This window comes from Acomys minous (assembly GCF_964271855.1).
Source record: "Acomys minous genome assembly, chromosome: 15".
In the NCBI taxonomy this organism is placed as follows: Eukaryota; Metazoa; Chordata; class Mammalia; order Rodentia; family Muridae; genus Acomys; species Acomys minous.
In genome coordinates this window covers 4,788,289-4,813,686 of record NC_140497.1, presented here as the reverse complement: position 1 = coordinate 4,813,686, position 25,398 = coordinate 4,788,289, and the positions used below count along the sequence as shown (strand labels likewise).

At 47.8% G+C, this 25,398-nt stretch overlaps 1 protein-coding gene across 5 annotated transcripts in view; it reads right to left on the bottom strand.

Moving 5' to 3' along the window:
- Nucleotides 1-25,398, bottom strand: part of MYO16 (myosin XVI) — a 464,729-nt gene that overhangs the window by 195,731 nt on the left and 243,600 nt on the right. For all 5 annotated transcript variants that reach the window (XM_084759479.1, XM_084759478.1, XM_084759475.1 and 2 more), the window contains exons 17-19: nt 3,585-3,696; nt 1,069-1,186; nt 160-231 (exon numbers count right to left, since the gene is read on the bottom strand). In XM_084759479.1, coding sequence (XP_084615605.1) covers nt 160-231; nt 1,069-1,186; nt 3,585-3,696 — 302 coding nt within the window. The remainder of the gene's footprint in view (nt 1-159; nt 232-1,068; nt 1,187-3,584; nt 3,697-25,398) is intronic.

The window sequence follows — 25,398 nt, the reverse complement described above, 5'->3', positions numbered from 1 at the left end:
ATGGGGGACCAAACAGGCTTGGAACCCTCTGCCTTTCTTTTGGCATTCAACCCACACAGTTTTCTTATGTGGAGACAGGCAGAGTTGTGTTTAATTTCCTTACTTGAAAGCAGCCCAGGAACTGTACAAAGGTAAAAGTCAGATTGCACAACGACTTACCTTTAAAATACTGAATATCAGTGGTTAAGGCGGATGCCAGCTCATCTGTCGACACCTGCAGCATGCCTGCCACTGAAAGCAAAACAGGCCGTGAGTATGAAATCGCTGTGCATCTGGAGACCAAGAACACTGCTCTGTGTGTTTGTTATGCAGCTGCTTCATGTAAACACCTTAAAAAGAAGGACAGCAACTTCCTCTCTCGGGCTAGACTCATCTGGAGTGACGCCTTAGAACGGCAGAGGTTAGTGCGGTCTCAGTCTGTCTGGGCTCAGCTACGGCACATTTGCCCCCTTTAGCACCCCCACAGAGAGGGCCTGATTATTTTTTTTCCAAAATTCTTATTAAGTAACTTTGGAGCAGGTGAAAATAAGCTGTTTATTAAAAAACCTGTGGTTTGAGGGTATTTTTTTTAAAGCAGGTGTGGCTAGAAAGGCAATATCAAGGAAGAGAGATATTTTAAACATGGTATTTAAAGGGAAGTTATTGTGTTTATAATGCTTAGGTAACCTGGTATCCAAATACTGTGTGGACAGTGGTAGGGGCAAAGAATATTTAGATAATATCACATGAAATGAAGTATACGCTGACTCCCTAATGCTGTCAGTGAGGTGTGAAGAACGGAGAGGTCACACACACACACACACACACACACACACACACACACACACACACACACACACACACACACACACACACACACACACACACACACACACACACACACACACACACACACACACACACACACACACACACGAGAGAAAAGAAAGGTTCTCCCCTCCCCCAGGGCTTCAGCCCACGGAAGCGCCTATTGCGACTGGCCTGCTTTTTGTACTGTGTCTCCATCTACTGGCGGTGCTGTGAAACTGCACAGCAGCCACCTTCCCGTCCAGGCCCTGCTCTACTGACCTTGTTCCAGAAGCTGGAGGTCAGAGACAAAGGCCGAGTCCGCTTCAGTCAGCGCCGTGAACTGAATGTCTCCAACGTGTAATGCGGCCGCTAGGATAACAAACAGGTTCTCCACCTCCTGGGCGACCACAGAGAACAGATAGGACAGCTCAGAGGAGGGAGGAAGGGCTCTGGCCGCGGCCTGGCCACTCCTCAACCCACAGAGGTCGGTCTGCTCAAAATCAAATCCTGGCTCAGCGTGTGTTGCCCTTAAATCGATGCTGCTGTTCTGATAAGAATCAGTGTGTTCTGGGTGATCATTATTCAAAAAGCAAATTTGTGACTGTGATTCAGGCTCCGGCAGGAAACACCCAGTCCTTGCTCATAGGTGCAGGAAGCAGGGGAGCAGGGTCTGGAGTAAGGACTGAAGCCTGGAGTTGTCACTTTCCCATCTTTAAAGCGAGAGCCTGGAGACACCGGAATTAATTCACTCTGAGCTGTAGCTCTCCGTGACCGTGGCAGACAGCAGGCTTTCCTACTGGACGTGGCAGGATGGACACTTCTGGGCATTCAGGCAGGGAGGGCCTGTGCCACGCTCCGGTGTGGTGGTTCAGTGAGCTTTGCCTCGAAGCTATGAAAAGCCACTACAGCTTATACTATGGTGCTGAATTTGAGTCAGAAACACTCCCTGTGGCATCAGCAGACCTGGGATCCTGCCCCAGTCTGCAGTGGTGCTGTGTGCCCTCCCGCCTTGTCAGCTTGCCTGCTGCTGGGTTCAGCGTAGACAGAGGTGGGTGTGCGTCTGCAGCTCAGTCTTCAAAGAACCACAGTCCCTTGCAGACTTTGCTCCAAAGCCCTCGCCTGCCAGAAATACTGTTCTCTGAATTGTCATGGACAGAGGCCCTCACTCCTAAGTGGGATTATTTTTATTCCTCACATTTCTTTAAAGGCTTAGGACAAAGGGATGGGCATCAGGCCTTTTGCTAAAATGCACCCCATCTCTGTCTGCTATGCCAGTCAGCAGACTCTAATCACATGGCTATTTAAATTTAAATGAATATGAATTTTGTTTGCCCTGTCTTTGAGGATCAATTACGGAACTTCAAAGCTGTTTCCAAGCAAATGGTAACCCGCCCCTGTCTGTGCTCCTGTTCCAAATAGGTTCTAGAAACTTCATGTCAGGGGTAGGCGGATAGGAAAAGAGACATCACAGAAGCCATTGCAAACACAGAGTATGCAGGTTGGTGGGGCCAGAAAAGACAGAAATGTAGAAATTGAATAATTGGGCCTAAAAGAACAAGACGCCAGCAACCTGCCTCTCACTCCTAGAATGGCAGGCTCTGAAAGGTGTGGGGCCTGGCCCAAGTATAGGCCTCAGTGAATCCATTTAGGGTGAGTCATTGGTTGCCTTTCCTTGTTTCTGCCCCTTACACCCCTATTAGTTAACCCTGTGGGCGAGCGTGACACACAGCTTTCTAAAAACAACAACAACAACAACAACAACAACAATAGAAGGAGCCCATACTTCAGACTATATTTGGGATCAAGAACTGTGGGATCCCAGCGTCCCCTAGTGACCTCTTGTTAATCGTTCTGAGGACTTGGGCACAATACTTCCATATTGAGAGAGCAGCGGTAACACATGAGAGACAGGAACAGCGTCTGAGAACATCCTCCTGGGCTTAACTGTTCACATCTAATTCCTGGAACCAGACCTGTGCAGAGAAGTACCCTCTAACCACATGGCTATTTAAATTAATATTTTAAGATATGAGAAGTTGCTTTCTTCAGCCTCCTTTAGTCACATGTTAAGTGCCCAGAATCCAGACAAGGCTAGCAGTACCAGGCAGCTTGGCATGGGCCACGGGTCTTTCTGTTATTATCTTAGAAATTGCTTTGGCACAGTGATGGGCTAAAACTTCCTATGCGTTCTCTACCTTCCTAGAAAGATATTTAAGTAAAGTGCTTGCATTAGTTAGCAGGGTAGTCATTTAACAGTTCTTCAAACTGGCCAGACTCCTCACAGGCGAACCAACACAGTTATTTAGTTTGTTCTAAATACGTATGTATTTCTATTTCTATTGAAACAGTGGGGCTGGAGAGATGGCTCAGTGGTTGGGAACACTCTTGCAGAGGACTTGGGTGTGTTTCCCAGCAGCTACAAGACTGCTTATAACTGCATGTAACTGCAGTTCTAAAGACCCAATACCCTCTTCTGTCCTCCATGGATACTGCATATAAGCAAAACAGCCATACATAAAAATACATAAATAATAAATGAATAAATAAATGAATAAAGTAGCATTAGTGTTTTGCTAGTGTGTGCTGTCTAGTATTTCTGCCTTCCTGGTACCTACCACCCTTCCGTGCTTTTTGTCTCCCATTCCCACTGGACAGTAAGCCTCAGGAGGTCGGATGGGAGCCTGTTCTCTGTTGAAACAGGCTTCACTGGGGCTCAGGAAATGGTTTGGGATGGGTGACTCTTTATCTCTGGTAGAGGCTGGTTTTCTCTGTGAAATCCTGATAAGGAGACTCACCAAGCTGCTGAAGCCAATTGCATTCAGAGCATTCTTCAGAGCTGCAAGCCTCTCCTTGTTCAGGGAGCGCTCCGCTGTGGCCACATCTTCCCGCACGCCTTGGCTCATATATCTGTTAGGATAAACATATGGAATTATGACTTGGCTCGCCGTCAAACACTGGTGGTGAAAGGGTACCTCATCCATAGCTGATCTCTGTCATAGTGGAAATCACCTGGACGTTGTGTCCTCTGGTGTTTACAAAGCTCCCTGGGAGCACATGATGTTTTGGCAAATTGGACGGTGATTCTGTACCAGAGAATAATTACTCCTCGGGCACAGAGCTCACCTTATCTGAACCCTTCCTCGTGAGGGGTGATGGTCACCAGCATGATATGAACTTCATACAGGAAGCTGGCAGGTGCCAAAACAGGCACTGCAACTCACATTTGCATGAAAGATGCTTAATGTATACTAATATATTACCCCTGCTTGCCAGTAGCATTTAGTTTTAAGGTTGCTGATTAATTCCATTTGCTCTACAAACACAGAGGCATTCATTGCCAAATGCAGGCTTATCAGAAAGCTGAGGACACAAAGGCAGAGGCCCCCGACAGGAAACTCAGCAGTAACAAATTAGGTGCCCAAGGCAGAGACAAGACAAGGCCACATGGAGGCAGAGCCACCTGAGCCATGGGTGGGAGGTGCTTGTAAGTGTGGAGGAAGCAGGTAGGCACCGGGGAGGAGCTGTGGAGGAACGAGGCTCCGCGTGATGAGTGCTAGCAGGTATGGGAGAGTAGGCCTAGTGATGCCCACGTCCCAGGAACTTGCAGCAACCTGTATGAACTGACACAAGATTAGTCATACATGCTGTGCACGAGGTACACAAGTGAGCAATTGAGTCTAGGGCCATAAAAACAAAGATTGCTAAGGAAGGAGGAGCAGCCAGGCACTTTGTAAAGAGTTCTAGTTATGTTCAGCAAGGGCAAGAACCCTGAGAGGCTGGAAGCAGAAGACAGGCATCAGGTTAGGGGGTTGTGAGCTCCTGGGTCTCCAAAGGGAAGACTCCCTGGAGAGGGATGAAAAGACTAAAGGAGGAGGAAGTCTAGATACAGACAGAAGTTAAGGCTGAGGAAGGGAATGGGCTGCAGCATTGTGGGGAGAATCAACTGGACAGGGGAGGGGCTGGGGCCTTGTGGGTAGAGTGGGCTAGGCGGGAAAGGAGCTGGGGCATTGTGGGTAGACTGGGCTAGGTGGGGAAGGGGCTGGGGGCATTGTGGGTAGACTGCACTGGGCAGGGAAGGGGCTGGGGGCATTGTGGGTAGACTGGGATGGACAGGGAAGGGGCTGCAGCATTGTGGGTAGACTGCACTGGGCAGGGAAGGGGCTGGGGCATTGTGGGTAGACTGCACTGGGCAGGGAAGGGGCTGGGGCATTGTGGGTAGACTGCACTGGGCAGGGAAGGGGCTGGGGCATTGTGGGTAGACTGGGATGGACAGGGAAGGGGCTGGGGCATTGTGGGTAGACTGCACTGGGCAGGGAAGGGGCTGGGGCATTGTGGGTAGACTGCGCTGGGCAGGGAAGGGGCTGGGGCATTGTGGGTAGACTGGGATGGACAGGGAAGGGGCTGGGGCATTGTGGGTAGACTGCACTGGGCAGGGAAGGGGTTGGGGCATTGTGGGTAGACTGGGCTAGGTAGGGAAGGGGCTGGGGCATTGTGGGTAGACTGCACTGGGCAGGGAAGGGGCTGGGGCATTGTGGGTAGACTGCACTGGGCAGGGAAGGGGCTGGGGCATTGTGGGTAGACTGCGCTGGGCAGGGAAGGGGCTGGGGGCATTGTGGGTAGACTGGGATGGACAGGGAAGGGGCTGGGGCATTGTGGGTAGACTGCACTGGGCAGGGAAGGGGCTGGGGCATTGTGGGTAGACTGCGCTGGGCAGGGAAGGGGCTGGGGGCATTGTGGGTAGACTGGGATGGACAGGGAAGGGGCTGGGGCATTGTGGGTAGACTGGGATGGACAGGGAAGGGGCTGGGGCATTGTGGGTAGACTGCGCTGGGCAGGGAAGGGGCTGGAGTGAGAGGAAGAAGCACTTAGGATACTTTGTGCAGGGGTCAGTGTCCTCAGTCCATCCACCAAATATCATTATCAACAGGCTGTATCTTTTGGGGAAAGCTTTATGTTTGAATCAATCATACCAAATTAAACTAAACTGTTAAGGTTTAAGCCACAGGCAGGGAAATAACAACTATAAGCACCTGGAACTCATAAACTACTAGAAAAGTTCCCTGCGCAGAAAGAACCTCGAAGCCACGTGAGTGGATGAGCTCACAAAAGAGGGGACTGTAAATGTGTAAGACCTCATGGTCTCTCTGTGGATACTATGCATGAGAGAAAATACATAATTTTTGAAGCAGAAGAAAGATTTTGGGGGAGAATTATAAGAGCCTGAAGGAGGGCAACTGTGTAATAAGCTCAGTGTGCATATGATGCATGCATGAAGATGCCAGAAAGGGACATGAAAAGGAGATGATAGGTGGATGGAGACGGGTAGGTAGCTAGGTAGGTAAGTAGATAGGTAGGTAGGTAGGTAGGTAGCTAGGTAGGTAGGTAGATGGTTAGGTAGCTAGGTAGGTAGGTGGGTAGCTAGGTAGGTAGGTGGATGGTTAGGTAGCTAGGTAGGTAGGTAGGTAGGTAGGTAGGTAGATGGTTAGGTAGCTAGGTAGGTAGCTAGGTAGCTAGGTAGGTAGGTAGATGGTTAGGTAGCTAGGTAGGTAGGTAGATGGGTAAGTAGGTAGGTAGCTAGGTAGGTAGGTAGGTCGATAGGTAGGCAGGCAGATGGGTAGGTAGGTAGGTAGATGGTTAGGTAGCTAGCTAGGTAGGTGGGTAGCTAGGTAGGTAGGTAGCTAGGTAGGTAGGTAAGTAGGTAGGTAGGTAGGTAGGTGGACAGACAAATGGGTGACAGATAAACACAGAGAAAACAGGTAGGTGAATAGATAGACAGATATACATAGGTGGATAGGGTAAATAAATAGATAGGTGATAAATGGATGACAGATGACTGATTGACAGAAGTGCTTTACATAGAGAATAAATAGATGAGGTAGATGACAGATGATAGAATATGGGTACATAATAGTTTTATATACATAATTGATTGGTAGATGGACACATAGGGAAAAAATAATCCGGGTAAGATGGTACCCTTACATGCCTGCAGCTCAGTTACTAGAAGAAAGTGACAGGAGGATTTTGAGGTAAAGAATAGTTTACACTACATAGCCAGTGCCACTCTGCCTTGAAATAAGCATTAAGGAAAAGGCCAGGGCTGTAGTTCAGTGATGCAGCACTTACCCTGGGCACCCAGGTTGTGGGCTCAACACTCAGTTAATAAAAGACAAATAAGCAGCAGATGCCAGGTGTGGTAGCACACCTAGAACCCAGTACCTCAGAACTGAGGCAGAAGCATCAGTACTTCAAGCCTGGCCTGGGGTAACTGGAAAGCTGAGTGAGAGGCCAGCCTGGACTACATGAGATCCGGTCTCAAGAAAACAGTCGGCTACATGAACTTAAATAGAAAGTTTCTTTCCCAAATTAAAGGACCCGTCAGCTTTTCTGTAGCATCTAGAAGGATAAAAAACAAACGCATTCCACAATCCCCAGCAGACTGTGCCTCGCCATGAGGGAGCTGGTGATTTAAAAAAATTACATGTTTATATTTTATTTATTAAAGCTAGTAATTTTCCCCTTGACATCCCTCATCATGGGACCACACACAATGCACAAAAATGCTTGGAAAGTATGCTAGGAAAATATCAGAACCAAGCATCTCCAAGGAGCCTTGACTCTAAGGAATATTTAAATCCCCGCTTTACTCTCTGAACGATGTGAGCACACAGGGGAACTACATTCAACAGAAAGCTCCCTTTCTGCCTCTTGTGATGAGGGAGGGGAGCAGATGACGTCATGCTTTTCACACCCACGAGGACTTCCTGGCTAGGCAGGAGTCAGCCAATATGGCCCACCATTGACAACACCTTTGACTGAGGAGTAAGCAACTGATCCAAACACAGTAAGGGACTTTCCGAGAAAGTCTTGAAAAGTGGAATTCCTTCTGCCAAAGTTTCACCTTTTCCCTCAAATGGAAGTGAGTAAAAAAAAACGGGGGGTGGGGAGATCATAGTTTTTAAATAGTTAATTTTCTTTCGCAGATGGATGCTGATTATCTGTGCCTTGTGATGGTGGCCTCGGCAGGTGCTGTTGCTTTTAAAGGGGGGTGGCTGAGGGTCATTGCTGGGACTCCCCAATAGACTGCCTTAGCACTCAACAGACTTCATGCCCTGACCCTCAGAGGAGCCCCAGGCGCCCTCGGTAAATACATCCATATCAGATGCTGGTCTCTAGCTTCACTCAGTAATCAATGGTCTCACCGTTCCCAGAGTTCTGCCCTTGGCACTCAATGTTCACTGTCTTCTGTGTCACTCATAAGTGCCACCCATGCACCTGTGGCAGGAACAATCTACACTGATGTCTCCCTTCTTAATTCACACATAACAGGGCGCAGAACCACTTGATAAAATATGAGCTTCTCAATCTCCAGAGTCCAGATTATTAGAACCAGATCCTTGCTAAAAGCCTTTATGTTTAAAGACTGGTGGGCGAAGAGAACATTCTAGATGCTACTCCTCTCACAGGGTCGGAGAATGTAGCATAAAAGCTATATACACTGATGACAACTTTGTTCATATTTTATAGTAGTTATCCATGAGTTTGGGGAGTGACTTGTGTATGTGGGGCCAACCCCGTGGGAGTCAGCTTTCTTCTTTGACTCTGTAGCTTCCAGGGTTCACGCTGAGGAAGCCAGCTTGGCAGCAGGCAACTTGACCTTCTGAGTCACTTCTACAGCACTGGGATAAGTTGTTTTTGCTTCCAGAGGACACAGCAATAAAGTTTGCCTGCACAATGGATCTCAAGAGGGTCTCCTTTGCTACCAGAAATGTCCACAGTGAGGACCCACTGTGTAGAAGGAAGAATATGAAACTCCCTCCCATGATGGGAGTCTAGGATAGCAATGACGTGATGCGAACAACACACATTAATCCTTTGTAGAAAACACAAGCATAGAGTTTCAAAAGCCTGTGACGGTTCCGTGTGCCACGCCCCCTGTGCCTCAGAGACGGTGTCTGCTCAACAGACACTGCCATCCGGCATGCATGAAATGACTCTCCTGTCACTTGCACATGCACCTCTAGCACCTGACAACACTTCTCATGGGCACCTGCAGCTGGGCCTGCAGTGCACAGGGACAGACGGCAGGGAAGGCTCAACATAAAGTGTCCTACACACTAAAAGAAAAGGCATGGGCCATCCAACAAGTCTGAGCTCTGAGACCCAGGTGTTTTTCTTTTTTTTTTTTTTTTTTTTTTTTTTTTCTTTTTTTTTTTGGTTTTTCGAGACAGGGTTTCTCTGTGTAGACCCAGGTGTTTTTCATCAGCTGTAATCGCACAGAAGGACATGGTTTCTCCACCTTGGGATAAGAAACATTTCCCATGGTAAGTTAATATACGCCCCCAAAAGCCAGAAGGTGAAACTAGACAGTTGACCTCTGAAAAGCCTTGCTACATACTTACCCTGCTCTTTCCTCAACCCCCTCCTCAAATTATTTTCTTACTCTTTTCAAACCCTCTGGAACATAGAAACCACCCTTCATGATCCCCTGTTGTAATATGATTACAGATCTTTTAATAACTGTAGGTTTAGGCCTGTAAATCTCCATTGCTGAAAATATTAACATATTATGCACCTGCAGTCATTGGAAAGAGAACAGCCTTCAGTGGTCCTCAGGAAGAAAGACTCACCAAATAAATTACATGGTCAGAATGACTTAAGATCCAGAAACACTTCTAGAATAGCTGATCCATGGTTTTCTAATTAGTCAGAAAATTTCTCCCATACATCTGGTGAAATTGTTTTCAAGCTACCTCCATGTTGCACATGGTCAATGTTATGGTGGCCAGTTGCAGACAGGTCTCTTGAATGAGGCACAGGGGATAAGAGGTTTTCTCCTACCCAGAAGACTTGGGGGTAAAAGCCCAGCATGAACCTGTTCCGAACCTCATGTTCCTAACCTCACAGGGGCCCACAGGAAGGGGGCCATCTCTGGCTTCACACAGGATGACCCAGAGACCTGCAAATGCTTAAATGTGAAAGGGTTTTCTCAGATTGTGTGGAAAGATAAGGCCACGGTGATAGTGGGATAAAGTTAACAAGCCAGAGACCCTGGTGCTGTGTGATGGCGACTCCTCATGTCAACTTGACCACATCTGGAATGAACTACAATCCAGAAATAAAGGGCACACCTGTGAGAGATTGTGTGTGTGTGTGTGAGAAAGAGAGAGAGAGAGAGAGAGAGAGAGAGAGAGAGAGAGAGAGAGAGAGAGAGAGAGAGACACAGAGAGAGAGAGACAGAGAGAGGGGAGGGAGGGAGAGAGAGAGAGAGAGAGATTTGAAGTGGGTGGGTGAATCCACTTTTAGTCCAGACCTTTGAGGAAGGAAAACACACACCTTTGATCTGGATCTTGAGGTGAGAAGACACATCTTTCACCTGGGCCACACCTTCCACTGCAAGTGTGTATAAGGACAGGCAAGAAGGAAGCTCTTGCTGTTTGCCTGCTTGCCCGTGCGTTGTTAGCACATCCACTCCTTCACTGGCATTGGAGACTACTTCTTTGGGACTCCATCTTATACAGAAGACCAGCTGAGACATCCAGCCTTGTGGGACTGAGAAACTACTAGATTTGGAGGAGGGAATACATATATATATTTTTTAAGTTGTCCCCAGGCTGGCAGAAGGCTGTCTGTGAAGAGAGGTGGGCATCTATGCACAGCAGGAAACTGGAGCAAGGGTGGTTGGAAGCAGAGCCTTCCTTGGGAAATCTAGCTACCAAAGAATTACTTAAGCCAAACACTATGTTATTTTCTTTTAAAAATGTTTCCCTTGACATTTTTGTAAGCTACATCCTCTGTTCAAGTCCTCTTTGCCCATGAACACATCTCCCTCCTGGTCTTCCCCCTCCCTTTATTCACCCATTGGGTTTGACACTGCTGCCTGTGTGCACAGGGGCATGGGATCATCCCGAAGGTCGTGAGTGTCAACTGCACTTTTTAAAATATCAATCCCATTTCAATGATGAGCAAAAATGAGGATGTTGCTAAGCATAACACTCTCACAACACTTCCCTTCATGTTCCTAACACGCACCCACACACATCTTCCCTGTTACTCAGGAGAGTTAGCAAGAAGGGGTGCAGTTCGGGACCTCCTACTCTGTCAAATGCCTTCTTGGGTTCTTGTTTCTTGGTTTGTGTGTGTGTGTGTGTGTGTGTGTGTGTGTGTGTGTGTGTGTGTGTCTGTGTGTGTGTATGTGTGTGTATGTATGTGTGCACGTGGACATGAATGCATGTTTGTTTTTAAGCAAATATGTCTGCTTGACTTCCTCATGTGATTATCTGTAAGATATTTATTTTCAACACAAATATATGTCCTCTACAATAGCATTCACATGTAATGTCATGAGAACCAATTCTGAAGTAAAAACAGAGCCAAGAAAGACTTAAAACAAAAGTCACTGAAAAGAGTACAAGCCCCACAATGAAGCTATTTACTTACTTTACTTTGTTCTAAGTGTTTTGAGCCACTCAGCTATTCCTGCCTACACATTTAATTTATACTAATTAAATAATCACAAATTGCCTTGATAAAATTATGAAAGAAGCCCCAGTAACAAATAGCACCCCAGCAATCTGCCCCTGGCCATACAGTGAGTTTCCAGGCGAGAAGGGCTTCTCCCTTAGGACAAATTGAGGAGGGGGTGGGGAAGGAAGGAAGCAATGGTGATGTCCATCTAGAATTACAGATTATATGAACATCAAGAGTTCTCAAAAATTATTATGAGTGAAAGCCAGAAACATGTATCTTGGCTCTATAAACAACATTCAAATGCCATGATGCCAATATGAAAAATGACAGCGAGTCATAGGAGAGCGTGACACACACACTGGTACAGGATGGCTTCACACCAGGGAAAGTCATAGGAGAGCATGACACACCATACACAGAATGGCTTCACACCAGAGAAGGTCATAGGAGAGCATGACACACCATACACAGAATGGCTTCACACCAGGGAAGGTCATAGGAGAGCATGACACACCATACACAGAATGGCTTCACACCAGGGAAGGTCATAGGAGAGCATGACACACCATACAGAATGGCTTCACACCAGGGAAGGTCATAGGAGAGCATGACACACCATACACAGAACGACTTCACACCAGGGAAGGCCCCTGGGGATATCTTATAGAAGATGGATTCTGAAACCCTCAAGACTAGTTGACGTGGTGTCTGTCAACTGTCAACTCAGGAAGCAACGAACACATTTGTGATTTTACTCATATCTGAGAAATGACATTTGTGATTTCACTCATATCTGGGAAATGACACATCACTCTGACACTATTAAAATGAAGTAAAGCAAACTTCCAGGCAGGCGCAGGTGTCTCACATTTGCCACCACGCCACCCCCAGTGCCAGGCTCCCCTTTTTTAGGAAGTTGCTTGATGATCTTCGTTAATCACAGCAATTAAAATATTAACAAAATAATAAACAGAAATTTTGATTAAACTCAGTCACACATTCAACGTCTAGTTTGTCTTCAGTCTCCAAGAACATAATCTGTTTCCTTAGACGTAAACTTCAACAGATGCTCAGTCCTGCGGACTCTAGACATCTCCACAGTCCAATAGCATCTTCAGTCCCATCTCCTCTTTCATCTCATCATGATTTATAACTAAAGCATCCAACCAACCAGTGATCACTGAACATTAACTTTTAAGGAGACAACAGCTCACACTCACAAATGAACAATAAAACCCAGTTTTCAAATCCAGGCGAAAAGGTCCCGTTCTGCTTCTGTTTCTTCCTAGGTACCAAGAGGCAATGTCCTTAGGGGAAGTTGGGCTTAGGTGTCAGTTGGACAGAAGGTGGGCGTGGGGACACACATCTTTAATCTCAGCACTTGGTAGGCAGAAGCAGGTGGATCTCTGCATATGAGGCCAGCCTGGTCTACAGAGAGAGAGTCTCAGGATGGCCAGGGCTACACAGAGGAACCCTGTCTTGGGGGAAAGGTGGGGATGTGGTTGAGCATTCCTGTTACAAGCTCATTCAAAGCAAGGTGTCCGGATGTGTCCAGATGTGGTGTTGGAGAGAGGGAAGACAAGGATGCCAAGCTTGGTAGACAGCAGCCATGGAGAAGTCTAACCTATGCCTCAGGGTGTCAATTACCCTGGCTCAGAGCTCTGGGCAGCACATTTGCTGACATTCTCTATTCCCTACCATCCTGCAAGTCCTTTACAATCTCGACCTCTCTCTGCATACCTCCCGTAGCTGCATACCCTCTTGGCTCACATGAAATCTCCATTCAGTGTCATCAGCCACACACTTAACCATATGAAACAACCTCAGAAACCAGACACTGTAAAGCATTTACAATACTGCTGATGGTGTTGTCCAGAAGGCTAGGCAAGGACACAGTTGGTAAAGTACTTGCTGTTTAGTCATGAGGACTTGTATCAGGGTCACTGGTGCCCCCCAAAATCCAGATGTGGACGCATGCACCTGTGATCCTAATACCAGTAGCTCACTGGCCAGCCAGTCTAGACAATGGCTAAGCTCCAGGTACAGTGAAAGACCCTGACTCAAAAACAAAACAAAACAAAAACAACAACAACAAAACAAATGGGAAGCAATAAAAGAAGTTATTTGACATGGACCTTGGTCAACTATACATGTGTGTACACATACATGGATATGTGTACAGGTGTATGCATAAAAAATGTTGCTGATGCTATATTGATAGAATGCTGCTTTATCTCTATGATGAACCAGATCAGAATTCTGACTGAGGCTTAATGACGGGCAATGATGCTATTTTTCATTTAATACACACTACACAGATCTATACCATCCTGACAGGCTTATAATAAATAGATGTCAAAAGTGCCATTTCACTCTGGACCATCAATTTTTCCTAAAAACCCAGTATTTGCAATGGAATCACGCATACTTGGGGAGATGTTCCACACCTTTCTTCTTTGCATCTGAATATCCATCCCCCCCTCCACATAAACCAAAGGGACATATCATCTTTCCCTAAGTGAATGGACATACCATCATCTTCCCCCAACTGAATGGACATACCATCACATAATTTGAGTATTCATCAAATTGTTCACTTAACCTACAGATGCTGAATGTCAGTAAGCCATGCTCCCTATGCCAGTGAACCATGAGCAAAGAGGGGTGTCCCAAAACTAAATAACATGGAGAATCTAAAACAAAAAGAGGGGTGATAGAATTTTCTAGACCACAGATACAGTGAGCATTCTGTGGTTCTCAGGAGAATAGGAGAAGATCTGCATAGAAGAGCTGGAAGGTGGAGTTCATCAGGGACACCATCCCGTGTGTCTTTGATAATCACTGCTGATTTAAAAAACAACAAAGCTTCAGTCAAGACAATAGAAATTGTTTCTGTATGGACCAAGAGCTGTGACCCCTGGGGACCCAAGGCTGAATGAGGTGCAGAACTGTCCACAGATAGCAAGCAGGTCAGCAGGAAGGGAACACGAGGATGGAACATCTGCCACAGGCACAGAATACATACAATTACGCACCATGGAGACGTGCTATGTACTGGGTAGCAATGGTTATCCAAGTCTGAGAGGGCACACTGACCAACATTTAAGGTGGCCTTCGATGTTTTAGATTATGAAGTGCTGGGACATGTTCAGATGACATCAGTTTAAGCAAAAAACTAAGTGCATCCCAGTCAGGATGAGTGAGTGGGACACTCTCAGCCTGGCAAATGCTTTCTCTTAGCATCCCATCCCTTAAAGGTTTTGCAAGCGCTGGAAAAAAAAAAATCCCTTCCTTAAGGGAGGTGAACTTAGAGTCACACAAGTGCTTTGAGCAGATGTAGTCTTTGTAATAATTGTATTACACAAGCCAGGGTAAAAATAGCCAGATAATAGAATTGCCACTTGAAACAATAAGTGCAGGCTTGGAGAACAAATCTCTAATCAGAAGGGCTCCGTGCTTCCCCTGCTGAGCAGGCTCTGGAAGGCAGACCTGGAGCCCCCCCCATACCCCTCCCCCCCCCCCCACAGGCTCTGTGTAAGAGTTGGGCTGTGTTTACTACAAATTCACAATGGGCTATATTTGTGCCAAGGAATCTACAAAAATAGCTTATTGTATGAATGTGAAACTAAATCCGCTTTTATGTGTTTAATAAAATTCAGTCAATTGAACAAAATAAAATCAGTTTGCTTTGAATTAAAGAGAATGCGTTTGCTGTAACCAAAGCCACACTGTATGGCATGTGGATCTTAAGACAGTTTGAGCCTCGTAGCTGCATAGCACCAGGGAGAGGGCATACCTCCCGTAGCTGCATACCTCCCAACAGAACCCATACGTAGAGAAGACTCCGTAGGAGGACACGCTCAGGCATGCATCTATTTCGGGTTCTGGTTGAGTCTCTTTGTGGACTTTGGCCACATCAAGATGACATGCTTTTCAGCCGGGCAGGGGCAGGTTCACAAACTGGGGAGGGGGCTTACTGTCACAGAGAGTCCATCCTAGGCGTCACTGGCCACCACTGACCACAACCTCTACTATCTAGGTTCTTTTTATTCCACGTGGATTCGGACTCCAGATTCCACCCAGTTGTTTGCCCAGTGCAGGCCCTGTCAGAACCCTTCTCCCCAGGAGCCACACACTCCAGGCCTTAGTGCAGCTAAAGAGCAGAGCGGGGATGCAGGGGAGCTCAAGTTGAACAGGACATCCTACAGACGGACCCTCTTAGGTAGAGTAATTAGAAGCAGTCTACCACGTTAACGTGGGCTAAGACTTCTGAACCTGTCCTGAGGAGTGGGGCTCGGCTGAAGACCTTCCCTGTGATACTGGAACCCTGCCACTTCCAGCCGTCAGTCACTGAACACCTTCCACGCTGTTTGCAGTGTCCATCTTCATGAAGGGAGAAGGGCAGGCATGCTCCTTATTTCAGAGAAGAGGGAGGTGTCCAGGTGCACGAAAAGAGAGGTCAGCAGTTCACTGCAGCTGTGCTGGCTCAGCTCAAAGGTTGAGTTTTTTATTCTGTTTTCTCACTCCTCTGTAATCTCCTGCATCTCATTAACATTAAAGCTCCTCAGTTACCTTTCCCCTTCAATGTCACTTTCACCTCTCGCTCACCCAACGCCTTCTCTGCTGTTTGCAGTGCTCACACTCTTTCTTTGATTGACTGTTCAAACTCATATGCGAGCCGCAGTTTCATAGCTAGAGTCTACAGGGGCAACACGGGCATTCTTTTACCCAGCTGACAAGAGACAATTAGGAGAACACTTGAAAGGGGTGAAAGTACAATTGAGAGAAATTAGCAGTCACTGTTGCATGACGTGTTTACCGCACAATGTTTGGATAAGTGAGCCAGCACGGCATGCTTGGGACAAGGCAGTCTGTCCTGGGTGTGACACACAGATCTTATGCAAGTCACACATGGGATGAGTCGCCATCTAGGGCAGGTGACGGAGCTGTAGGAGGTGCCTCCTGGGGCCTTCTGCAGACATTGTTAAGTGCCAGGTTGATCTCTTTACAAGCTGAAGGCCTGCACCAGCCATTTCCAGCGACATCTCACTAATGCACAGAGGCACAATAGAACTTGATAACTGTGCTGCTGGCCTGAAGCTGAGCGAGGTCCATTTTGTGGGCTAATATGGGACACTTCTCTGTGCCATTTTAACCTGTTACAGCTGAGCACATGTAGAGACTCATGGATATTCCATCGGAATTAATAGGCAACCCGGACAAGTTAAAACAACCCACTTTGAATATATAATTAAGAAAATAATCTCTTCATTCATTTAAGTAGGAAGGGCATTACCCCAGAATGCCTTGTTAGTCCAACATTGAGACACAGTGGGCCAGCGTGATGGAAACTATGGCTTTTAGAACGGCAGCAGGCATCTGTGGAGGCAAGGGACCACTCAGCTGCCTAAGGAGGCCGCACCTGTTGCTTAGTGTGAGCGGGATCTTCTTGTTAACCTGCTTGTTCTATCCAGAGTTTCTGCTTTAAATGGCCATGTGGGGAGAGAATGTATCACTAGCCTAGATTGTTGGTTGTAAGTTAACAACCAAGGTGCTGGACCTCAGTGCTCTGTGAGACATCTTCCCGTGGTACCCAGACAGCAGAGATGCTCCTCTGAGGTAGACATTGACTGCTGGATCAACATCACCCCAGAGGCATCAAGACATAGCTGGCTCTCTCTTTTCACTGGTTATTCAGACTTAAGTGGCATGCTGGGGTTGACATAGAGCGGTATAGAGGACTGACCAACAAACGGAAAACTTCTCTGGAGAGACACAGGCCATGCAGGTCCCTAGCTAAGTACTTAGGAACATCATGTGTCCTGGCTTTGCTTCTGTTGGTGTGATAAACATGTCCCAACCTAAAGCAACTTAGGGGAGAAAACACCAGCTTCCAGTTCCAGGCTGCTGTCCATCGTCAGGGGAAGGAGCTCCAAGCAGCCAGTTGAATCGCATCAGCAGTCAGGAGCGGAGAGAAACGCATGCACACATGGTTGTTAACGTCAGCGCATCCTGTACACTTACATAGTCAGGGATCGCCTGCCTAGGGGATGGTGCTGCCCATGGCGATCTCACTCTTGCAAGGTCATTAGCACAACCGCCATAATGCCTCCTGGACAAGCCTGCTGGCCAACCTCCTAATTTCCCAGTGAGACTTCCTTTCCAGGCAATTCTAAATTGGGGCAAGTTAACAATGAAAGCCAACCACCAAACCACGTCACACCCTAAGTTCCAGGCTACGGAAGAACCTCTGTTTGGGCAACCAGCTGCAGAGGCACTAAGCAAGCACAATAAGCCCTCAAGACTTCACACAAGACGGCAGGCCACAGATCGCACAAGACTTATTGTCTAGGACTCTTGTAGAAATAAAACAGACTTGTGGACAAGAAATAATATATGAGAGAAAAGCAGATAAATATATATTTTTAAAAGAACAAAACAAACTCTCAGAAGTGGAAAACAAGCCACTGGAATGAATATTCAGAACGTGAATTAAGCATCAGCTCGGGAAGGGATGAGGCACCTAATGGTACCATGGAGATTATCCAGGGGGAAGTGCAGGGTGAGGCAGAGGGGGGACATAAAAGATAATTCAGGGGAGCAAACAGAAAATGAGAGACACAGCATCATCTTAAAGCTGCTGCTGGTGATGACGGAGAAAGGCAGAGCGAGAGAGAGAAGTCTAGGGAAAGGCCCTGTATCTTTCAGCTTTGGTTAAACTGAGTGTAGCCAAGGAGGTACCGGCCAGCAGCTGCCTGTAATGCCATCAGCTCTTACAACTTCACAACCCTGTGCGAGCCAGACACTGACACGTACACGCAGAGCGGAGCTTGTTTATCCTTCCCGTTTGTGCTCACGATTGACACTGAGGACATACATGCTTCAGCACAAAGAGCTAGTAGGGTGGTGTTCTGCACCTTAGTGAGCCCTGCAGATCACATGCGGCCACAGTGCACACTAGCACAGTGTGTTCAAAAGGTGGAGGAACAGACAGTGAAGCCCAGGGATGGCCATGGAGAGCGGGTCAGCTCTTTTTTTTTTTTTCCAGTCACCAGTAGGCCAGGGGAATCTCAGGGTGAGGGGCAGCGGAGGAGAGCCGCTGTGGCTGGCCGGCAAGGGACCGTGGTGAAGAGAGACAGACAGAGAGGTGCTGATGGGGTGCTTTCAGATTGTCAGAAACGCCAGAAGTGGTACGGTTTAGAGTTTTCCTATCCTGGCATCTTTGAAACTGAATCCTGAGCATGTAGTTCACAAGACGGTGATGCTAACTGTTCCACATGCAGAGATAAGCAAGCTGCTTCAGAGGCAGGCTGCGCTACGCAGGGAGCCCTGGCTGCCCTTAAGAACTACCACCAAGCAGGCTTCATCCTCCAGCACAGAAAAGCCCTTGCTGGAAGAGGCCACGGAGGTGCAGAAGGCACAGCTCAGCTCCGTCAGAGGACAGAATTAGGAACCACCATGCCTGCTGCTCTTCTCTGTGGCATGTCAGCCCATGAGTCCTCAGAGAGAGGCTTCTCAGCCCTTTTCTTTCACAAACCCACCTCAGCTGGGAACGTATGATCCTATCCTGGGTACTAGGTACACAAAACAAGCATCTTGTAATAAATCTTAGGGGACCTTACCAAGTTTGGCCTCGGAATGCATTTAATTTTATCGTTCATTAAAATGGAAAGGAAATATGCATACTGATGAGATAGCTTGTTTATTTTTACATAACTCCCAGCAGAGTTCCTAAGCCCCTCTGCACACCCTGAGTGCGGAATTCTTCTGGTGTTGTATCCAAGGGAATGCCTTCTTTATAATAACACAAATTATTGATTGCATTAAAATATATCCCTATCGGGTAGGGGGAAGTGCAGAGGTTTGTTATAGCCTGGGAGAGTCTGCGAGCTTCCTGTGGCCAAGAAAGCTCAATAACAAAAGAAAAGCCACCATCATAACCAGGTAAACATTTGACAAATGACATGTGATGCCTGTGTCGCAGTGTGTATACTTAGGTCTCCATGGCCGGGAGCAAGCTGGCAGCTGGGGAAGACCTTGCTGAGAGTAATTTATGTAAAATACAAACAGAGAGAGAGAGAGAGAGAGAGAGAGAGAGAGAGAGAGAGAGGGAGGGAGGGAGGGAGGGAGGGTGGGAGCAGGGTTAACAGAAGCTGCAGTGAAGTGTGATTCCCATTTAAAAGCAGAGATGGCAGGATGCTCCCCCTGCATCCGAAGACTCCCGTGGCTGCTGTTCAGGAGGTGGAGCACATAAAAGAGGCTTGGGCATAGCACCTTAGCCAAGAAGCCTCTCATATTTGGAGAAGGCAGGCTTGCAGAGCGGGGTGGCAAACAGGACAAGAGTCTGCCAGCCTCACTGTGTGCTAATCCTGCACAGCCAAGGAGACCCCAGAGCCTTGGGCTACCTGCTGTACCACCAGCCACTGTAGTCACTTGACCAACTGTCTCACTGTAGGCTCTACTTACTGCTCGCCGGGGTCCGGGGTGTGCATTTCTCACTTTTCATGTCTCCACTGTGTTCTGGGCCACCCATCTTCTTGGGGGGTGAGGCACTGGGACCAGGGAACTAAGGCTGACAGATGTAGTGTGTCTCCACCGTCGCAGGCACCACCTTCAGGGTGAATGGGCCCCTGCGAGGTGCTGCTTCGTAGTGTGGCTGCTGTGACTGGAAGGCACACACATGCCTAGGAGTGGGTAGGTTCATCTTCTTTACCTAATCCAGCCCCCAACTGAAGCTTCCAGGAGTCAGTGGCTGGAGGGGCCTCCCTCAGAGCGACAGGCCTGGCCATCTTCACATGCTGATGAAAAACACCCTCCATTCCTTCCCTACAGTTTATCCCCCGTTCCTCCACCATTTTTTCCTTTCCCGATTTCATGAGCTCTGTTCACTTAAAGCCCACCGAGTCCACTGTGATGGGTCAAATGAGATGTCCCCACAGTTTTGGGAACTTGGTCCCCACGTGTGGTGCTGTTTCAGAGGTTGGCCCTACAGGAAGAAGTACAACACGGCGGGTGGGATAGACTCTTCTCTCACTTGAATCACAAGCCAAATAATATAATGAGCCCTTCTATGAGATGCTTTCGGGGTGGTGCTTTGTCATGGAAATCCAAGAGTAGTGCTGTATGAATGGGCTAGGACCTTCCATGGTGGCCCTCAGGGGACCTTCCATGGTAGCCCTCAGGGGTTGCATCCCTGGACATAACTGAGCCCCCTCTTTCAGCAGCCATCAGTCACCCACAGTCCCTCGGCTAGGGGTGGCCGTGACCCACCCCCCTCTATGCTGGGAGGTTGTCTGGCTTGATGTTTTGAAGCTCTCGTGCGTGCTCTCATAGCACTCTGTGGCCCTATGCCACCGAGGAACTGAGCTGGACACAGCCGGAACAGAGGTGTGTGTGCTGAGCCTCGCGTCAACTCAGGTCCAGCCATCGGTTGACAAGAGTGAAAGTGGTAACTTAGACGTTCTTATTTTAGAAACCTACAAGAAGAACATCATGATGGGTAGATGGGGGCCTAGGGGGTCTGCTCAAACTATGGCACTAACCAAGGACAATACAATAGTAAACATCGAACCCCTCCTCTCATCTAGCCAAAGGACAGGACATTCTCCACAGTTATGTGGAGAGCGGGGACTGACTCTGACATGAACTCTGGTGCCCCATATTTGACCACCTCCCCTTGGTGGGGAGGCCTGGTGGCACTCAAAGAAAGAATAAGCAGGCTCCCAAGATGAGACTTGATAGCCTATGACCATGTAGTGAGGGAGGAGGTCTCCCTCAGTCATAGACCTAGGGGAGGGGAATAGGGTGAAAGTAGGAGGAAGGGAGGAATGGGAGGATAAAAGTGATGGGATAACAATTTAGTTGTAATCTGAATAAATTAATAAAACTAAACTAAAAAAAGAAGTTCTGATTTTTGAAGTATGTAACTCCAGCTTTACATGCGCGTGTGCACACATACCCCTGATCCAAGGACTCTATGGAAACCGACCCCGTGGCCCACGCAAGTTCGATGAGAGTCCTCTACAACACACAGAATGAGTGCCAAGCTCCCTCTCTCTGCTTCCAGGTTGCACTGACAAACTCTTCCTCATTGTAACTAAATAAACCAGACTTAAAGAAAATCTTTTTTTTTTAATCCTCTGGCTGGCACAGAAAGACAATGCAATCTAACCCCCTCAGATGATGTCTGGCCCTAGCAAGTGCGAGCAGCCATTCTAACAGGATGGTTTATTTCTATCTGTTCTCACTTTTATTGCTGTTACCTTGTTGAATGTGACATTACTCACAAGGCCAATTGGGACCAGAGGAGGGGCTGGCAGGTCCAGAGGAGGCGCTCACACCGAGCTCCCGGGGACCCCTCCCCGCCACCTCCTTTTAATGTCTGCTCCAGGTTGCCCATCATCAAAAGCAGCTCAGATACCTCATTCATCAGCTTAACTGGGCTGCTCAAAGTCCTGTCTCCTGACTCAGTCCCTTAATACTCTGTCCCTAGGCAGAGTCACAGTGGGGTGGCCACATGGAAGAATGGAAGGACAAAACTGGAATCCAAGCCAGCCTTCCATGTGTTTCAAAGTACTAACTGTTCACTTGTAATCTTTTCATAAAAGTATGATCTCCGCCATCCTCTGTGTGACACCCATGGGGAGGAGCTTCGTCAAGGGCTTGGTGGCCTGGGGAGCACGTCGGCACATGCTCGGCCTTGGGAGGGAGCTCAGAGAGTCCTCACCCACATGCACTGAGTGGTCTGCCCTGACCACAGAGGAGAGAAGGATTTCTAAGTGGCTTCGCTTCAACTGCAGTCAGCTACTGACCATGCAGCTTTGAAGGGGCATGTCACCGATATTCACAGGCTTTGTTTACTGTTGCATATTCATGGCTCACAGACAGTCCCTCATGCTGAAAACATCTAAATGTTGCCAGTAACTGGAGCTCTGGCTGTGTGGCTACACAGGTGGGTTTAGCTGACTGCTCTGTCAGAACTAAGAGCCACGATCCTTGATAAGCTTGCTGCGCCTTCCTAGGAAAGGCAAACGAAGGGGACAGGGCTCTCTGGAGAGCATGCAGGACTTCCTGGTGGCAGGCCAGACAGGAAGTCAGGAGGAAGCAGCAGTGCTGCCTGCCTTTGCTCCTTGCTCGTGAGGACATTTGTGGCTTTAGTGTCTGCCACCAGCCTTCACGACTTTGGAGCCCAACCTCTTTAGTCTTCTGGCGTGGAGCAAAGGTCAGTGGCTCTCCCCTGCCTCTCTCCATGCTTTCGGGGTCAGAGCAGGACTGCTGAGGTGTCCAGCCTCACAGGCTAAGCAGCTGCTGTTTCTCAGTACCGCCATCATTCAAAGACCCTGCACATACAGTGTAAGGCATCTATGAATATCCCTGTGTGATAAATACGTTCCACCAGTCCTGAGCACTTAGGATGCCCTGACTAACATGAAGACCTGGGTGGGGGTGGGGGTCCCAAGAACACATGGAGCTTCCAGAGATGTTTCCATGTGTTAAACCCTAGATACGAGGGAAGGGGGCTGGGGTGTGGACAGTGCCCTCCAGGGCTCCACAGAGCTCAGACTAATACACAAAGGAGGAGGGGCTAACCCATTCCATACTCAGAGGGAGGCAGACAGAGCAGCGTGCGTGGCCACTGCAGTGGCAAGTGTCCCACTTGGTGAAGTGTTGCCTGGAGAGAAAGCAACAGCAATCATTACCACAATGAAGTGAGTGACTACTACACTGGCTGGGCAGATGGCACTCATCACTGGTATGATACTTTGCTAGAGCCATATGACAAGATCTGAAAGGACACACACATGCATACATGCACGCATGCATGCATGCACGTACATACAACACACAAGCACATATGCATTGATGCACTTATGCACACATATGCACATATATACACAGAAACACCTACATTCATACATATACACACAAACTACAAAAACACACAAGCACATATGCATGCATGTATACATGCACATACACACATATACACATGGACACACTATATACATACAAAAAACCACATACACATAAACATATGCATTCTCACATAGGCACATATCACACACACACACACACACACACACAGCTGAGTGCAGTAGTGCACGCCTTTAATTCTAGCACTTGGGGAGACAGAAGCAGAAGGATCTCTGGGTTTGAGGCCAGCCTGGTCTACAGAGTGAGTCCAGGACAGCTAGACTACAAGAGAAATGCTGTCTAAAACAAAAACAAAAACAAAAACAACCCAAAAAACATATATATATATATGTGTGTATGTGTGTGTGTACATATATATATCCTCACACACATACATTTGCACATGAAACACATACACACACACACACACACACACACACACACACACACACGCGCGCGCGCGTGCGCGCTGTGAGCACAGTCCTGTGACATCTCAGCAGGCTCCGGCAACCTGTGCCCTTGTTTCCTTCGTCTCCCAAAGCTAAATTTCCATCTACCTCTCCATTCTCAATGACCAGCAAAGCAAACTGAGTGTCTACTCTGTCTGCTCTAACTGCCCATCTTGCATCCCATAATTTACAGACAACTAAAAAGATCTATAGTTCTAAGAAATAAGTAGGGTTTTGGGGGGTTCAGAGATTGAGAGAGGGGGACAGGAGGAGGCAGGAGGGTCCTGTTCAGAGGTAAGGCGGGTCTGCAGAGCTCCAGCAGCAGGTGTTCCTCTGGTGTCCTGTGAAGTGACAGACGTCAGTGGGCTGGAGAAAGCCAGCTCCTACTGTGGTGCAGACCCATGCAGCTGTGCTACACCAGCCACTGTTTTACTGTTAAGGCAAAGCTCATTCTAGAATCCACATTTTTAAAAGTTAAATTTGTGTTTTCATCCCTGGTGGACTTGGGGCAGCATCGTATAATCAAAGAATTTAGTCCTGAATAGAACTGCATGAGTGTTCCGAGACAGATGTACAAAGGTTCAGACCACCTGCACCTCATCTCGGTCTAGAGAGAGAGGATGAGCCGGTCTGGGCTGGCCTGGGCTTTTACCACCACAGACGTCATAAGTAGATGGTCTTCAGGATGTTTGGATTTGGGGATGATGAGTGAGTGGTTGAGGACAGATCCCTGTGCATGCACCCCGAATATACAGCTAACACACTCCAAGCCCAGAACAGCAAGCTCACTGACAGGGAAGGTATTAGTGTTGAGTCGTGTTCTGACCCCAGAATGACTTTCTCTTCCTGTGACTGAAACACACACACACACACACACACACACACACACACACACACACACACACATACATACACAGACACACACAGGCCACCAGGAGTCAGTCATTGGAGGGAACCGTGCTTGTAGAAGAGGAAATCTCACCAGGGGAAGGCCACCAGGAGGAGGGGTGGAAGCAGATGATTGAACATGCAGACAGACAGACAGACAGACAGACAGACAGATGGGACAGCATTGTGAAGACAGAGAAGAACAGAAGGAGATGGAGAAAAAGACTGAAAGAGCTGAGGATGTGGGCGGGGTCCTTTTATCAGACACACACCTGGTGCTCACCTGGTGGGGTCGCAGGTGATGACATAAGAGGCTGTTGGGAGACTCAGAGAAAGAATAAGCAGGCTACCAAGATAGCCTATGACCATATAGTGAAGGAGGAGATCCCCCTCAGTAATAGTCCTAGGGGAGGGGAATAGGCTGAAAGAGGGATGGAGGGAAGAATGGGAGGATACAAGGGGTGGGATAACAATTGAGATGTAATCTGAATAAATTAATAAAAAAAGAAAGTACAAAAAAAAAAAGAAAGAAAGAAAGAAAGAAAGAAAGAAAAGAAGCCCCTGGGACCCTAGAGGCACACTAACACACACCACTGTGACATCAAGGGTGACTCTCCAGGTATTGGGAGCCAACAAAGCCCTCAGAAGCACCCAGTATCAACCAGAGCCAAAAGCAAGAGACACTCCATGTGCAGTGAGTTTATCCATGCAAAGCTTCTGCAGGAAGCTCACGCTTTAGGACACATTCAGATGACACATGCAAAGATGCCTGTTCAAAGCTCCCATGTGTAGCTGCACACTGACACTGAGGGTGGAGTGACTCGCAAAGCCTTGCGACAGACCGCCAAAATAATATCTAAGCAAGGAGCCACTCAATGTAATTCCTCTG